This window comes from Trachemys scripta, chromosome 6, assembly GCF_013100865.1.
Source record: "Trachemys scripta elegans isolate TJP31775 chromosome 6, CAS_Tse_1.0, whole genome shotgun sequence".
Taxonomy (NCBI): domain Eukaryota; kingdom Metazoa; phylum Chordata; order Testudines; family Emydidae; genus Trachemys; species Trachemys scripta.
Window position 1 is genome coordinate 20,057,591 of NC_048303.1, and position 18,439 is coordinate 20,076,029.

The 18,439-nt window shown below is 43.0% G+C and overlaps 1 protein-coding gene across 4 annotated transcripts in view; it reads right to left on the reverse strand.

Annotated features, from left to right (window-relative positions):
• Positions 1-18,439, reverse strand: part of PDZD2 (PDZ domain containing 2) — a 192,957-nt gene that overhangs the window by 53,447 nt on the left and 121,071 nt on the right. For 3 of the 4 annotated variants that reach the window (XM_034773800.1, XM_034773799.1, XM_034773802.1), the window contains exons 3-5: positions 14,364-14,506; positions 13,929-14,061; positions 11,476-11,643 (exon numbers count right to left, since the gene is read on the reverse strand). The exons of the other annotated variant lie outside the window; for it this stretch is intronic. In XM_034773800.1, coding sequence (XP_034629691.1) covers positions 11,476-11,643; positions 13,929-14,061; positions 14,364-14,506 — 444 coding nt within the window. The remainder of the gene's footprint in view (positions 1-11,475; positions 11,644-13,928; positions 14,062-14,363; positions 14,507-18,439) is intronic. 4 annotated transcript variants of the gene reach the window in all.

Sequence of the window (18,439 nt, forward strand, 5' to 3'; positions counted from 1 at the left end):
AATAAGAGGAAAGGTCCTCTCATGGATTAGTAACTGGTTAAAAGACAGGAAACAAAGAGTAGGAATAAATGGTCAGTTTTCAGAATGGAGAGAGGTAAATGGTGGCGTCCCCCAAGGATCTGTACTGGGCACCAGTGCTGTTCAATGTAGTCATAAATGATCTGGAAAAACAGGTTAACAGTGAGGTGGCAAAATTTACAGATGACACAAAATTACTCAGGATGGTTAAGTCCAAAGCAGACTGTGAAGAGTTGCCCAGTCACCCAGTTTTGTGAGATCCCTTTGTAACAAAACGCCAAATGAAATTCAATGTTGATAAATACAACATAATGCATATTGGAAACCATAATCCCAACTATACATACCAAATGATGGGGTCTAAATTAGCTGTTCCCACTCAAGAAAGAGATCTTGGAGTCATTGTGGATAGTTCTCTGAAAACATTCACTCAATGTGCAGCGGCAGTCAAAAAAGCTAACAGAATGCTAGGAACCATTAGGAAAGGGATAGATAATAACACAGTAAATATCATAATGTCACTATATAAATCCATGGTACACCCACACCTTGAATACTGCATGCAGATCTGGTTGCCCCATCCCCGAAAAGATATACTAGAATTGGAAAAAGTACAGAGAAGGGCAACAAAAGTGATTAAGGATACGAAACATCTTCCCCATGAGGAGAGATTATAAAGACTGGGACTTTTCATCTTGGAAGAGATGACTTAGGGAAATGTGACAGAGGTCTATAAAATCATGAATGGGGTGCAGAAAGTGCATAACGAAGTGTTATTTACCCCTTCTTGAACCGGGGTCACCGAATGAAATTAATAGGCAGCAGGTTAAAACAAACAAAAGGAAGTACTTCTTCACACAACACACAATCAACCTGTGGAACAGCCAGGGGATGTTGTGAAAGCCAAAACTATATCTGGGTTCAAAAAAGAATGAGAAGTTCATGGAGGATAGGTCCATCCATGGCTAGTAGCCAAAATGGCCAGGGATGCAACCCCATGCTCTGGGTGTCCCTAGCTTCTGACTGCCAGAAGCTGGAACTGGACAACAGGGGATGGATCACTCGATAATTGCCCTGTTCTGTTCATTCCCTCTGACGCACTTAGCATTGGCTACTGTCTGGGTTAGAAGATAAGAACGGCCATATGGTCCATCTAACTTCCCGTCTAAATTTATTCGTGGCCAGTTTATACCTCTTTCATTGAATGTCCCTAAATTATGAGCTGCAGACTGGACCGCTGCAACTTTCTGCAAATGCGACTGACATTGAAAGCAATGCAGAGGCTACACATGGTACAAAATGTGGCTGCAAAACTCATCAGTTGGACAGGCCACCAAGAACTCCACTGCTTCCACTGCAGTTCAAGGTCTCAGGCCATATTTCCAAAGCCATTAACAAGTCTGAACTCAGCTCTATCAGCAGCTGCCTCTATGGCCCAGCAAAACAGCTGCTCCCTGCTCTTGGATAATGCAGCTTACAAAGCTCAGGTTGATATGCCTGGGAACTACAGATAAAGCATCCTTGGCTGGGGGGCTCTGGCTGTGGAACAAGCTCACGGAACAGTTTAGGCTGATCCAGAGTTAATCAGCTTTAGGGCATGCTACAAGACCCTCCTTTTTGACAAAGCATTCCCTCCATGATCTGAATGATAGAAACATTTCCAGGAAACAGAAATCCAGGCAGAACCAGGGCTGGGAGCTGAGCAGGAAACACCATGAAGTTTACTAGGGGCCTCACTCTGGAGATCTAATTAACCAGGTAAGTGTTTAGATAGTACGACAACTGGCACCATGGAAAACCCAGAGAAGCTGCTCCCTCCACAACAAGTAAGGACCGAGTTGGGGTCTTAATGTTATAACCCAGTGGTTCTCAAACTTTTGTACTGGTGACCCTTTCACATAGCAAGCCTCTGAGTGCAACCCCCCCCCCCCCATAAATTAAAAACACTTTTTTGTACGTTTAACACCATTATAAATGCTGGAGGCAAAGCGGGTTTTGGGGGTGGAGGTTGACAGCTCACGACCCCCCAGGTAATATCCTTACAACTCCTTGAGGGGTCCCGACCCCCAGTTTGAGAACCCCTGTTATAACCCAAAGTAGAGAGGGGATGAAGGTGCCTGGCATCACCCAGACATCCAGGGGATCCTTTGATACACCACATTTACCAAGGCAGTCTCGACCTATGGGGTTTCCAGAGGAGACAAGCTGCATGTTAAAGTTTGCTTCCTTTGGTGAAGCAAACACTGGCAGGCTTTCCTGAGGGGCGGCTCTGGAAATTGCACTTGCTGGTCCCACAGTGTGCAACTTGTACCTCCTTTGAACCCATCATTCACTAAATGAACATGCTTGAAACCTCCGCTTTCATGCCTGGCAAGGAAATCAGGAAGCAAGTTAAATGTTCAACAGCTGGAACCACCCTGTAATTTTCTGAATAGATGGAAATGCTACATAAACAACTCAAAAGTAGTCTCCTTAAGAGTGCTTGGTCTATCACTCTACTGAATTCAACAGCCTGAGTATACAGAATAATACCACAGAGGTCTGACGCTTTACTTTTTAAAAGGGACACTACTGCTCAATGTGACAGCTGCAAACTCTGATCGATCTTGATTTTTATGTCAGTTTACTAAATCCCTGTATTTCTTTAGTGGAAAATTTTTCAGGTGGTACCTAGCTAGGTGTGTGCAAACCCGGCATTTGAAATGTACCCCAGCATTCATGAGCACAAGATCAGTTACCGCATATCTAGGTACCTGTGGGTGACTGCACAGCACACCAGGTGAAGAGGATTTGGGGTGTAGTTTGGTTACCCACATAGGAAAATTTAACCCTCAATATACTCTTCCCCCTAACAAATGCTTCAATAATTTCTTTAGAAATCAGTGTCAGCACCCTAGCACTCTCATTCAAACCTACAATAATTTGCTGGCTCCATGGGACAGAAGGGAAAGAACATAAGCCCAGATCTTACAAGTTATTCAATGCAGGTGGACCTCTGATGCTAATGTCACTCTGTGCTGGCACCACAGACCCACCCGTGGGTGGTAGCTTGCAGGGTTAGGTAAAGGGTTCATTTCCATGCTTCCAACTGGCTATTAAAAGTTAAAGTGAATAAAAGTGATTTTTAAAATTAAGAAAAATGTCCCTTTAAATAGAAAGAAACACCGGAAATTGCTTGTGCCATTAGTCTCTGCTGTGGCAGAGATCTTCAAGGGGAGGCAGCCACTGACAGATTCCCTCTTGGCCCTAGAGATAATGAGATCCACCCAGCTAAACCAACCTCTCATCATTCTTTAGATTAGCTTTGATTTCGTCTGCTATATAACATGCTTTTTCACCTTAAACAGCTTTTGGACTGAATTAAATTTAATTAATTATAAACATTTCCGAAAAATCTATAACACTCTTGTTCTATTTTTGTTTCAATATTCAGGATTTGAAGACAATGTTAGAAAGGGTAATGATATGTTTATTTGCAGTATGTTATTCAGCCACTAGATGTCTCTGTGTGCTGCATAGAATTCCAAGAAGTTCTTGGAAGGTAAACGAAGGAGACAAACTAGGAACTCAAGCTGTGTGGAAGCCTGTTTATTTGTGTTTGCAGTTTGTAATTGTTTTCTCTAATAATTGTCCCGTTTAAGATAGATTGTGATTCCATATATGACAACAGAGAATATAGCTGCTTTATTTTATTTTCAGGGGGACTTTTTGTTCACATACTGAGGTTGGAAGAACACAGGAAGCAGTCTTGATGCCTAGTCACAATGTAAAAATAGCTCTGCTGAGAGCATCAGATCTCGCTTACACTATCAAAGCCAACAATTGGAGGGTACATTTCCATGATGTTTTTGGTATAGCACTTTGGAATTAGTTTTAAAAACATTGTTTGTGTCATACTGAGTACATAGCACGATATGCAATACTTGGGTATCTAGTGTCTTTCATACCTTATGTACATATTATGTGGATTGTATTTTAAGCACAGCATGTCTAAAATATAATTTAACTGATCCCAGCTAGGGTTGGATTATATACAGTTACAAGAATTTGGGGATAAACAATCTGCAGATGTGATAAAACAACATTTATGATAACTCTCAAAGTCCTGGTGCCTTTATTATCTTTATGTTAACTTCTGCTAGACTGCAGGGCCAAGATAGTATCCGTTTCATTCTAATGTCACGGGGAGGTTATTTTTAGGTTGCTAAAGGCAGTTCATTTCCACCAAACCTGGGCAGCTATCCAAGTGGCCAAGAGAGAAATAGCTGGCTACTATATCTGCTGCTTTGTGGAAAGAAATCTCATTCACAGAAGAAAAGGGGCCTGGAGACCCTGCATTGCAGATGAAGTATGTTTCCATTACTGTGCTGACTTTCAAACATTTTACATGGAAGAATAAGAATTACAAACCTAGCGAGCATGAAGGGCACCTTAATGTCTTCCAGGAGTTTCTCAAACTCATCCATAGTGTGGATCACATCTTATCAGACAACCTGTCACCTAGCCACCACCTGCTCCCATTCATGATGGCAGATGCCACCTCCCCTTTGTGAGTATACAACATCCCTGTGGCAACTGAAGTAATTGCTTACATGGAAGTGTCTTAGCAGGAAGGAGTCCTTTTAGCTTCTTGTAAAGTGATACAGCAGTTGGGATTACTTGGATGCACCAGGAATACTCACATGAACAAGGCAAACTGGATTTGGCCCCTAGACTTTTTTGCAGCCATCTCTTGTCCAGACTTTTCACTATGTTTATCCTAAAAACGTACATTTTCCCACTTTGCTATATTCATTATGAGATCTATTGTTAGTCACAGCCCTATGTAAGCAGGACTTGGGGGTTGATCTGGCACATTAGGAGGTACTGCACCTCAGGAAAGCACACTGCCTCCTGGAGTAACTTGGCACACAGCGCCGGAGTGCTTCAAAAGGAGTGTAGCATTCACAGCTGGCAACTCTCTAGGTGATGCTAAGAAGGGGAGGGGTCAGGACTCTCTGGGATGCCTGGTGCCTGAGGAGGCACTATGAGGGAGAAGCCCCTATACCAGAAGAGTGCAGGAGTTGCAGCTGTATCTGGCCCAGGGCTGCAATGAGGGAAGGCTCCTTGTATCCTTTCCCCAGTACACCTCTGCAGGGGCTCCCCATAATCTGACCCCAAATCTCTCTCTTCTCTATTTCTCCTAACAAAATCCCTTTCAGCGTAAAGTATATTATTTGCAAAAAGGGGGTTTTGGACATAGCAATTCCATTTACAGTTGTATTTCAGAGTTGATTTCTAAAATTGCAATGCCCTAATGGGACTGAACACTGGAGTCCTCTGAGTAATTAATGTCCCCCCCACACACACACACACAATTAATTGTTGAGTTATGCTTCCTGTTTCCTTGCAGTGCTAATGCTTTCTCTGAAATATCTGTTCCAGTGTTTCCAAAAGAACTTTTGACCCCAGTGTGTTTTTTTAAACTTCTGGCATTGTTATCCTCTTCCTTACTGCACTCGCACGGCTAGAGGTAATTACATAAGGATTCTCCAGTAAGACACAGAGACTCACAATGGGAAATAACTGAACATTCCTAAGGCTCAAATAAAGAACTGGGATGAACTAATCTCTGTACATTCACAAAACAGGTTGATTTATTCTCTTTCGGATGCGTACCTTGCCAAAAACATAAGGTGGGTTTTGGCATGAATAAAGAAACACAATTCACACATCAGAGGTATTTAAACTTTAACCGATGACATCCTGTTTCTGTTACAGCAGGATTGTTCAATCTCGGTGGGTTGCAGCAATCTCTGTATCCAGGACGTTTGCAACCTTGAGTCACGGCAAGCATTTAAGGCCAAAGCAAACCTTACCAAAACTCATGCAACAAGAACTGAACGGTCACACAGCTGGGAGCATTTCCCTGGTCCAGTAATGAGGCTGCATCTGGGCAGTTGTACAGCCAGGAGACTTTGGTAGGAAACCTCCTGCACTGCCACAGACGTTGAGTAAAGCAGTAGTGGCTCACACAACCAGAATGACTGAAGTGATCTTTGTAGGCCTTTACGTGGATCCCCCACAACCATCTTCTGGCCTGGCCTAGCTCCCAGATAGAATCCTGTTACCCACAGATTCCCCTGACAATGGAGACTGCAGTGCCGGAGGCCTGGATTTAGCTCCCCCATGTGCATGCACAAGTGAACACAATTTTCCCAGGGTTCTGCCACTGGCCTGTTCTGTAACCTTGGTCAAGTCACTTCCCTGATCCGTGCCTCAGATTCCCCATCTGTAAAATGGGGATGACTTTGAGGTCTACTGATGAAAAGTGCTATATAAGATTAGGTAACAATAACAATTATTATTATTAATCTGATTAACTTTATCATTTTGTATTTAACAAGATAACAGCACCAGACACACAAAAAAGAGGCCACGAATTTCAACAGTGACTATGACTGTGGGTGCTCAGATGCCTCAAGGGGCCAGATTTTCAGAAAGTTCCAAGCAGCCACCGTCTGAAAAAATCAAGCCCCGTTAAGGAGTCTCAAGCTGGGCACCTAAACACTGAGGGAGCCAAAATCGTCACCAAAATCTGAAACTCTTGCCAAAGTTATTTTCCCTCTTAGTGATATTTCCTGTGTCTTTTTCGTTTCCACCCCAGCAGAAGGTTAAAGTTCAAGGAATATGGTAGACTTTCCAGAACAAAAATGAGCGCCCACCCCCCCCCCCAAATGGAAATAATATTTTACCTGCCCCTCCCTGCTTACACACATACAAATAGGTAAAATTAACCTAAACAGCACTACAAGCACCAGACTCGGACCTTGTTATATTAAAATCCCAAGAGTGATTTGAGACAATTTAACACAACAACATGGCCTCACCTCAGAACTGCGGGTGCGAAGTTAAGGAACGTTTTGGCTAGACCATCACGGAAACAAATTCACTCTCAGGAGTTTAATATAATCCCTTTCCTGCCTGGTGGCACAAGTTTTATTAATGTTAGAACTTGAAGGGGTGTTCCATGTTAAATGGGCCTTTGCACAGCCAGACTGGGTACTAAAAGAGTTCCAATTAAACTGTATTTATAAAAGTTTTGCTTTAGTGCAATATAATGCTTTTTTAAATAAGCCACAAGGGTGATATTTTTAAACTGCAGTCTCCAAGTGATATTTTTAAACTGAGCTCTTCATTTGTGTGCTACGGAGTTCCTTCCAGACTGACTACTGCTTGGCCGGAAAGATTGGGAGCAAAGCTAAGAGAGCAAGTTCCTTCAAATCTTAGGGGAAATCCTGACAATCCAGTACCTGAAGAGAGCTGAAATAAAAAAAGAAATATGTGGCAACCATATTCAGTTCAATTCCAATGGCTACGTTTTGACACTTGGCAATGCCCTTTTGAATTCAAACGTATCTTCATCATAAATCTCATTGTGCACAGGCAAGCTGCATCAGGTTTTTCAGTTCTCGAAAATGTCCTATAAAACTGCAATACTTGCCCTGAAAGAGATATATATAGATCTGTCCTTTACTATATCTCATTCAGTGTATTTGCACCTCATCTGCTACACACCAATAGTTATACATCAGGGTTATAATTCAGGGTGTGATTTTCAGAAGTGGTCAGTGCTGAACAAACTTCTCTCATTGAAGTCAACGGGAGCAGAGACAGGACAATGCTGAGTGCTTACAAAAAATCTTGTCCTATAATTTTGTAGCATCTTTCAAATCTAAACTCAAACTTCTTAACTTAAAATCATGTTGATCTGAACAGTTAGTACCCATGTTTGTGACAATAACTCCTAAGGTAACTAGAGCTGAAAGGGACTAGAGGAAACAGTTTATTAGTTACTATGTGCTTTACGCATGGTTAGTTTCACTAGTTCCCCTGTGTTCATTGTCAGTTTCCCCTTTTCCTGTGTCTTCACCCTCCTCTGGATGGAACCACACAGTCCAATCTCTTTGAGTGGGTTTCTGGGCAGCAGCGCCTCTGTCTACCAACTGAGTTAACCCAATAGACCCAACTGTGTTTGACACCAGTAAGCCCTTTTCCTTCTGCAGCCTGCGACAGCAGCTGATTAAAGTGATCCAAAAACAGCTTCTTCAAAACAAAGATTTATTCATTCACTCAAAGGTACACAAGCACGCAGAGCAAAGGGTTTAAAAAAAAAAAAAAAAAGACCTACATATATACTTCCCCTTATCTAAACGTACTCTTTCCTTGCAAGCAGGATCAGCTCCAGGCACCAGTGCAGCAAATGAGTGCCTGGAGGGCAAGCTGTGGGGGGCAGCCTGCCGGTCGCTGTGAGGGGGCAGTCCGGCTGCGTTTGGCGGCATGCCTGCAAGAGGTCCGCCAGTCCCACAGTTTCGGCAGCGGGGCCGCTGAAGGCGTGGCAACAGTGGACCTCTCGCAGGTATGCTGCCGAATCTGCATGACCAGCAGATGTGCTGCCGAAAGCCGCCTGACTGCCATGCTTGGGGCGGCAAAAACCATAGAGCCGCCCCTGCTTGCAAGCTTAAGTGAGTTCCATTTGGCCCAGTTACCTCCATCTCTGGGCTGGCAGAAACAGACTGTGATGTCAATTTTCTTCAAATGTTTCTCTCTCAGAATTTAGTATAAATATGATGGAAAACAAGGTTACCTCATCTCCAACTGCTTTCTCTTCTCGTATACCTAGATTATAAGATCTTTGGGGAAGGGTCTGTGTTTTTGTTCTGTGTTTGTACACACAGCACAATGGGGTCATGGTCCTTGACCAGGGCTCCTAGGTGCTACCAAAATACAGATAAATAATAGTAATAAATAATAATCCATTTAGCCTTTCTGATGAATGGAGCTTTGAATGGAATGCAAGTGAAGTTATCATTTTAGAGCATTTATCTAAATAGAACTTTAATTATGGGCCAAATTCTGAAAGTCTTATTCAGACAAAATCTTACTGACTTCAATCGGCGTTTGCCCTGCTAAGAACTTCAGCACAGATCCACTTAGGTGCCTAACCCCCAGACTTGGGTGTCCAAGTCCTGTTTTTAGACACCACTTTGATCCTCAAAACACCCCTGCTTGGCTGCTGCCTAACCCTGTAGTTGCCTAAACTAACTCAGTGTGGAAGTTTTTGCAGTACAAGTTCCGTAGGTGCCCATGTTTCTTGCCATGCGCATGGCTGCCTCATTCTCAGAATCTGGATGTCAGTCTCCCACCTACGCCTCAGAGAGATCAATGAACCAGGAGAAGATAGGTGCACCTCCACGTAACTCACGTGTGGTGCCTGACGTGGAAGGCGTACTCAGGAGGAGCCACCTAACAGCACAGTATAAAACAGCTGAGAAGCAAGAAGAGGAGCTATGAGCTATCCTGAGGGGGGTCTCCCTCAATCTTTCCTATTGAAGTTGTTCTACTTTAATTAAATAATTGAATAATTAAATATGAATTGGGCTAGAGCAGAGGTGGGCAAACTATGGCCCGGGGCCATCCTGCCCGCCCCCGACCTTCTGGCCCGGGAGGCTCGCCCTCGGCCCCTCCTCTGCTGTCCCCTCTCCCCCGCAGCCTCAGCTCGCCCTACCGCCGGCACAATGCTCTGGGCAGCGGGCCTGTGAGCTCCTGGGGCAGTGCAGCTGCAGAGCCCAGCCTGACCCGGTGCTCTGTGCTGTGTGGTGGTGGCAGCGTGGCCCAGCTGTTGTGCCGCCAGCCACGAGTGCTCCAGGCAGCGCAGTAAGGGGGCACGGAGCACGGGGGGGTTGGATAGAGAGCAGGGGAGTTCAGGGTGGTGGTCAGGGAGCGGGGGTGTGAATAGGGGTCGGGGGGAACAGGGGTTGAATGGAGACAGGGGTTCTGCGGGGGGCAGACAGGGCTGGGGGTTCCAAGGGCAGTCAGGGGACAGGAGAAGGGGTGATTGGATGGGGCTGTCAGGAATGAGAAGAGGGGTTGGATGGCGCGGTGGGGTTCCGGGGGCGGTCAGAGGACAGAGAGCGGGGAGGGGGGGATGTGATGGGGCAGGGGTCCCAGGAGGGGTGAGGGCAGATAGGAGGTGGGGGCCGGGCCACGACCCCCTCCCCTAACCAGCCCTCCATACAATTTACGAAACCCAATGCGGCCCTCAGACCAAAAAGTTTGCCCGCCCCAGGCTAGAGAGAGAGAGAGAGAGAATCACTGTGCAGTCCAGTGTTTAGACCACTCATCTGAGAAGAGACAGGTCCCTGTTCAAATCTCTTCTCCTCATCAGGCAAAGGGAGGACTTGAACCCATCGGAGCTGATTCCGTGGGTGCTCCAGCCCCGGAGAACCCATGGGGAAAAATGGTGGGTGCTAAGCACCCACCAACAACCCCCTATCAGTTCCCCTACAACCTCTCCCAGAGCCTCCCGCCTGACAGGGCCCTGTAGATGAGCACCCCACCCCCCCACTCCTGTCTGCCCCAAACAGTTGTTTCATGGTGTTCAGGGAGGCTGGAGGAGCAGGGACATGGCGCGCTCAGGGGAGGGGGCGGAACTGGGCAGGAAGAGGCGGGGCCAGGGGGGAAGGAGTGGAGTGGGGACAGGGCCTGGGGCAGAGCTGGGGGGTTGAGCACCCCCTGGCAGTTTGAAAAGTCGTCACCTGTGCTTGAACCAGTGGTCTCTTGCATGCTGGGTGAGTATCCTAACTAGTAGGCTATAGGTTAATGAGGAAGGTCCTCCCCCTCGCCGTTTTGTGGTGTTAGGTGGCCTCTGAGCATGGATCAGACCCCATACATGAGTTAGGCAGAGAAATGCCTATCTTCCCCCCATTTGTGGATCAGTAGCTGAGACAGGCACCTCCCAGCAGCTTGGATTTAGGTACCTATCTCTGAAAGAGGGGCAGGGCTTAGGACACATCCCTGTCTCGTCGGTATCTCCCACTGACTAGCTTAGGTAGCTCCCTGCCTAGCGCGCTGGCTTTTGTGGCTCGCATTCTAAGGTGCCTCTCTCCCCTCATCCTTTGTATAGGGAGCCTAGGCGTGCCTAACTCAGGCTTCGTGGATCAATGTTGTTGCTGTGATTTTCTAGGCACCTAAAAGTTAGTGACACTCAGTGTCACAATGCCTAAAGCCCCTTTGTGGATCCAGATCTTCAAGAGTTTGGTTACACAAAGAGAAGAAACAAACATACCACAGCCACGGCACTTCAGATGACCTCTCTTAGCTTCCATTTAAAAGTGAATGGAATGTAATTTAACGACAGAAAAACACATTCGGACTCATGTGTAACTAACAGACATAAAAAGTTTGCAGTGCTACTTTACACAATCCTGCAAGACGGTAATACAAAGATATCATGATCTCAAGTTGAGCACACCGTTTAGTTTTCTGTAGACCATCTTTAACATAAAGGAAGCGCTAGTTTAATTAAGATTTTTTTTACACAGATGAATGGTTACATTTTAGGCTGTAGGAGCACATGGCATGACTACAGATCAAAATCAAGTAACAACATAAAAAGATTACCAAAGCCACACTTACAGCAACCTGTGCTTCGGGAGACGCACTCACTCCTTTGGCATCTTCGTCCTCTGGCTCTTCATTCTCTTTATTATCAGTGCAAGAGGCGGTATCTTGGACTGAACAGGTACTAAGTAAGTCAGGCAAACTTGTAGATGGATACTTGAGAGACTCCTCTTCATTCCCTTCCTACCAGGAAGGCAACAAAATACACATTATGTGTCTCACAGTGTACCATTCAAATACACAATGAAGCTTTGCTATCTGATAGTAGGCATTTGCCCTCCAGATTAAAACCCAAGCAAATTACTCATTTTTTCAAATGTAATCCAATTATATATTTCAATGTGCTAAAACTTCAAGTTTCAATTGTAAAAACTAAAGTTTCCTGTTCCCATGCCCAGATTCATTCAGAAGGTTCATGAAGATCAGTGAACCTTCCAATGAACAAGGAGGGAGTTTGTATGAAACAAAAAGCCAGAAGAGTTCCACATAATTTTGGGTGTACATAGACCTAGTCATTACACAATGACTAGTCCATTTCATTCAACAAACGTGTAACAAAGACCAGGGAGTATTCTAGGAAAATAGGCATGACATACTTTATGCATGACCTCGTCTACACACAATTTCTGTGCCCATGTAACTACTTTGCATAGCGGTATTTTGGGCTGTTTTTTTTTTTAACCAAATAGTTATACTGCTACACCTCTGATGTAAACACAGTTATACCAGTTCAAATGTGCCTTATACCAGTATAATTCATTCCCCTTCCCATAGAGGAATAAGCTCTGCTGGGATCAATGCAGCCACACTGGGAAAACTAGATGGAGGGTGGCAGGGGGGAGGGGGGGTTGTACCATTTTAATTATATTGCTATTGTTAAAATGAAATAACTTTTGAATGTAGACAAGCTCCATGCGTTTTGTAGAATTCAGAGACATCAGGAGGCAGATTATAACATGTTCACAGGAAAAAAAATATACATATATAGACTTCACACACTTACAACACGTACATATAATGGTGATATGAAAATTCTCCTCACAATGCTGTCAGTTCAACAAAGTCCAGAATCTAGAACATTCAGGCCCTGATTCTCCATTATCTTGCTTACTTTCCAGTGTATATAATAACACAAAGTACAGAGCAAGAGCGTTCTATTTCTGTCAAGACAAATCCAGGGCTTATGTGGCAGTTTCCTCATACGAACAAACGTCCAAGGGGATCTCATGGAGCTCACTACACTTACTTTATTTCTTATCTTGGGCTGATTAGAAATCTGATCCTCAAATATGAATGACTACTATACGAAACAAAGCAAAGATTTATATACTTCATACTTTGTCAGGCTAGCAAATACTCTTCCCAGGAATGTGAAAACTGAATCTATAGAGATTGTGCTGACACAAAGTCTGGTCAGAACCCGAAGAGCTTTATGTTGCAAACATTCTTGTTGATTGTATAGATGTAATTGCAGCACAAGTGGAGAAGGAATTTTAAGAAGGAATTCATGTAGGCTGATATGCCCCCTTTGGAAGATAGCCCAAATGTCTAACTGAACATGTTTGCATCTATTCAAAGTACGTTGTTGTCAAGGTGAAAACTCGCAGAGTTAATACTAAACTGTAATTCCGACAAAGGACTTTGATGCACTTCAGTGGCTAATTAAAATACTACATAAATTTTAAGTTCATGCATCTTGGTTTTTGTCTTTGAACACTCTGGGACATTTTCTCTTTTTGATAAATGTGAACATTGGGCACTAGAAGGAGTTATCAAAGAACATCCAGAAGAGATTAAGCCTCTCTATTGTATGTAAAATTAAAATCTATATCCCACCAAATTAAAGGATCAACTAGGCTAGAAGAACAGTGACCACCCCATTTTTTGGCACGTATTTAATGCTCAGCCTACATGATGATCCACATCTCTAATCGCTCCTATGATGAAGAAAGACTAAGCCCTGTTAATAAATTGGTTTCATCTTATTTGCATGAAACGTCACATCACTTTAACTGCAAAAAAATTACTTTAGGCTACTAACATAAAAAAATAAAGAATGCAAATACATAGAACAACATCTAGAGACGTCAGGCACACAGGTATTACAGAAGGATAGAGACAGATATGTAGGATATGGGTGAGAATTTAAAGAAGCTGAGAAGAGTTTGCTTTGTTCTGTAGGCTACATATTTTAAGAAAATGCTGTTTGCCAGAAATGCATAGGCCTGTGCTGTGATTGTTCAAGCAAATGAGCTATCTTGTATATCCCACTGTTTATTTGCCATAGATTTATTGTGAATGCATGTGCAATTTTTATATCTGTGCACAAAAATTAGATGTCCAAATCTGCACAACCAGACTACTGAACATCTGGCCTTGTTTATGTTTGTAACAGACACTTCTAAAATAAATATGTATGTATGTACAGAATTCCAGCAATGAAGAGAGTGAGATGTAAAGTTACCTACCTTGCTAGCTACCACCAGCTCCACTAGACCTGTAGCAGATCGCAGAATAGCCACAGCTTCCTGATGGGAGAGTCCAACCAAAGACTGACTGTTGATCATTAGGAGCTCGTCACCAGCTGTCAATCTACCATCCCTATAGAAAAAAAAGGGGGAAGCATTCTGAGCCTAAGTAAAGGTTCTTACAGCCAAGCTCTGCAGAACATTTATATTTAAATGGAAGCATGCAGAAAAATGAATAAAGCACGACTTAGTTGGGTCCAAAATACTTTCTAATATTTGTCATTTTATTAGCCCACTCTCTGTCCCAATGTAAATAAATGTTTTTACGGAAATGTGAGCGAACTTCCCTTACCCCTTTTTTGAGTTCTGCTGAAAGTGGCATAAACAGATCAATCAAACCTACGTAGCCTTGCGAAGGAACAAACATTACATTACCTGTGAGCAGAGCCTCCTTCCTCAACATGCGCAACAATGATGCCATGAGGGGATCGCTTTGATCCTCTTCCTCCTGTAATCTGGATCCCCAGCCCGTCTGTCCCCTTCACCATGTGCATCTTCCAGATGTGGCATCCTTCTTGCTGAGAGAAAAGGTTTAAAGAGTCCTTGAATTTTGTATTTAGATAATAAAATAGTGTCCTGAAAATACCTAGATAATCAGGATTCAGTTAATCAGGGTGGGGAGAAAGCGATGAACACAGGTAGGACTATCTATGGGCCTGATTGAAAGCCCATTGCAAGCAATGAAAAGACTCCCACTGACTTCAGCTTGGAATCAGTCCCCAAGTCTCCTGTCTGTTTATGGTGCATGAGTATCTAGAGCTGCTGAGTGTAGTCCTTTGTTATCTACTATCCAAGGTGAAGGAAGTTGAGAGGGGAGCAGGTACCACAGACCAGAGGTTCGGCGCAAAAGTCTGTTTTCATTGACGAGTACTGAGTTTATTTCTCTGCACAGTACTGAAGTGTTTCTGCCCAGGCACAGAGCTGATGCCAGGTGCTAGCACTTTACCGCTGCACTGTTTTCCATTCAGCAATACTCAGCAGCCTGCAGGGCTGAGGCCTTAGTCCAAAACCATTTTAATTGAAAGTCAGAAACATTTGCAATAACTGAACAGAACAGTGAGATGTTATTCCAGGGTTGTGAGGTATCTTATATTTGGAAGGGTACAAGGATAGCATGGATGTCATTACAACATGGATGTCTTCCGTACTGCTGTATTTACCCTTCTAGAGCCACTTGCAGTATTCCCTATACTTAGAAATATCACCTTCAGTTTAACAACTGCAGTTCATAAGTGCCCATGATTAGTGCTGCCAATGGTATGCACACTCTTGATTGTAAATAATAACTGACAGTAAAACATACATTTATTTTTATTTTTTTCAATTGATAACAAACAAACAAACAGACACCTATCCAAATGGCTAAACGTGCTCAGAGCGAAACAGAACACAAATGAATGACCTGGCCCTGAGGAGTCACGATGTCCATTGAACTGACTGGGATAGCTCTCAGGCTCTACCAAGCCCAAAGGAAGAGTTTTGAGATTACTACTAAGCCAAATGAGAAAAAAAAAAAAAAAGTATAAAAAAACCAACCTGAAATCTCTTACACAGGAGTTGATGAGATTATAATTATGATAGAATCTGTGAGTTTTACAAACTTGGGAGCTATGCAGAAACGCATATAACTGTGAGACAACTTTTCTCGGCTTGTTGAAGTCACTCAGCTTTGGTTTATTTCTTAAATGTCATCTCTCTCTCTCTCGCTTATCTATACCCTACTCTGTATACAACCAACGTTTTTTTACAGTACACAAAAGTGCAGTACCAAAAAAAGGTCCATGATCGAATTGCCATTTCACGCTGGATAAAGTTAAACACTGTGGGGAGCATTTAAAAATTGCTACTTGTTTCTGAGACGCAGCTTTGTCAAGTGCACTGGTGAACCTAAAATTCTTGGCAGCAGCACGCATGTTATTAGGAAGCAGTGTATATCGGAGTCCTTCTTCAGGGTGGGAAAGTTTTACAGTGAGGCTTTGTAGCATAAGTATTTTGGGCCCAATTTTTCTGAAACTCTTAAGCGCAATGTAACCCCAACAGGAGTTTTACATAAACAGCAAGGTCAGGCCCAGTATGTGTATAAATGGCTGGGAACAAAAAGGAAAATGATAGCTAAATGGTATAGAATCTATAGAATATAGCCATCAGTGGTAAGGAAACTGAATCTGGAGAGTTAAAAATGGTGCTTAAAATACAATTTAAGAGCTTGACCCTGAAAACATTTGAGTCTGTGTGTAACTTCACTTCAAGGAGACTGCTCACCTGAGTAAAGTTAAATATATGTGCGTCAGTGTTTTTAGATTGGATCAAAAGCATCAACAAAGCATGATCTCCTGGTTAAATAATAGGCCATGACAGAATGAGGCATACTTTGAAGGAAATCAGAGTGAAGTATGGAATAACTTGTTAAAAACAAGAACTAATGTCAAGTATATTTATCCACCCTAAAAGTGGAGCTATACAGTTCCAGCACACTCTGGAGAATTTTTATTGCTATAATAAATTGGCTTCTCTCATAATAAAAATAGTTTAGCAGAGAAACATAAATTCTCCCCTCACCCAAGATTAAGCTACAGAGATGACAATTAACTTCAACACGGGCTGCACATTTGAGTGACCAATCATGGAATTACATTTTAGAATCGAGGGTTTGTCTGTACAGCACCACTCAGGAAAATTATATCCAAATTAACGGTGTGAATTAAAAACGGATTAGCTAAACTGCAGTAAATCCCCATGTGGCTAGTTAATTAAGAGAAACTTAATTGAGGTCACTTTAATTCTGAATGAGAGTGTCCACACAGGGTTTAATGCAGTTTAACTAGAGACCTTACAGCAGCACAGCTGTCCCGCTGCAGCTGCGTCTCTGTAAAGTCTCCCGGGTAGCTGCTCTATGCTGGAGGGAAATAGCTCTCCTGTCGGCATAATTGAACCACCTCCAACGAGCGGCAGGAGCTATGTGAGCGGGAGAGCATCTCCCACCAACATAGCGCTATCCATACCGGCGCTTCTGTTGGTGAAACTTATGTTGGTCACTGATGTGGTTTTTACCAACCAAAGTGCTAGTGTAGACATATCCTAAGCCGCTTTAAATTCATACCTTTAGGTAATTTGGATTAACTTTCCTTGAGTGTCTCCATGTAGACAAGCCCCTAGTTGCCAATAAAGTTTAACAGTGTTATCATAAAATTTTGTTTAATGATTTGCTAAAGCTTTTTGGAACGCCAATTATACAAAGAGCTACAATATGTAGTGCCATAGCTTACATTCCTAAGCATTTTACAAATTTAAGCATAAAAAAAGTCAGAAATTAAGATTAGCTGACCTGTTCTCAGGCACCTAATTTATACAGCAACATGCTTCATGATGGCAAATGGCAAGATTCTGCTACCCTCAGTCAGGCTGAGTGCTACTTTACTACATAAGTAGTTCCATTGAAATCGATAGGACTGCTTGTGAAGTAAGAGGCTACTCAGCCTGAGAAAGGGTGACCAAATCTGACCCCAGCTAAAACAACAAAACAGACTGATGTGTGCAAAAAAAATTTCCTTTTTTTAAAAACAGTTTAAAATGTGTTAACTTTCAATTATATTGACTGTCCCCTCTGGTCTTGTATTATGACATGATCTTGTACTTGTCTTCTCTGAATTAAATGTTCCCAAGCCAACACTTTCAAAAATGGCTGAAGTTAGGCAACTTATTCTCTAGTTTTTAAAAACCAAAAAGTGTGTGTGTCATCTGGAAATCTGGCCATTTCATTGTTCGCCTCCTTTCCAAATCATTAATAAATATATTAACCACCACCAGTCACAGTTAAAACACTTCCCACACATACGCCCCTTGGGGCAACTTGCTGTTATATTTTTGCATGCTGAACACTAAACATTTGCTCCTACTCTTTGGTAACTGTCTTTCAGGGCTTGTCTTCACTAGCTGTTTACCTGGAGCTAATGGGCTGTCAATGAACCTGATGCAGCTAACATCTTTGTAAAAGATGTCTGGGGAATGTCCACGCTATTTGTTTACTGTAGACGACTCCCTTTTATGTGTAGTGGTGGGTATCTATACCTTCTGTGACTCCATAATGACAAACTGAAGTACCTCCATACTGACTTCAAGGTCTTTATGACTAGCGTCCTCATTTAATTTAAATTCTCCATCTACAGTTTCAGTATTACTAATCCTAAAGACAGGTTTCAGAGTAGCAGCCGTGTTAGTCTGTATCCGCAAAAAGAACAGGAGTACTTGTGGCACCTTAGAGACTAACAAATTTATTAGAGCATAAGCTTTCGTGGACTACAGCCCACTTCTTCGTATGCATCCGAAGAAGTGGGCTGTAGTCCACGAAAGCTTATGCTCTAATAAATTTGTTAGTCTCTAAGGTGCCACAAGTACTCCTGTTCTTTTTGCGGATACAGACTAACACGGCTGCTACTCTGAAACCTGTCATA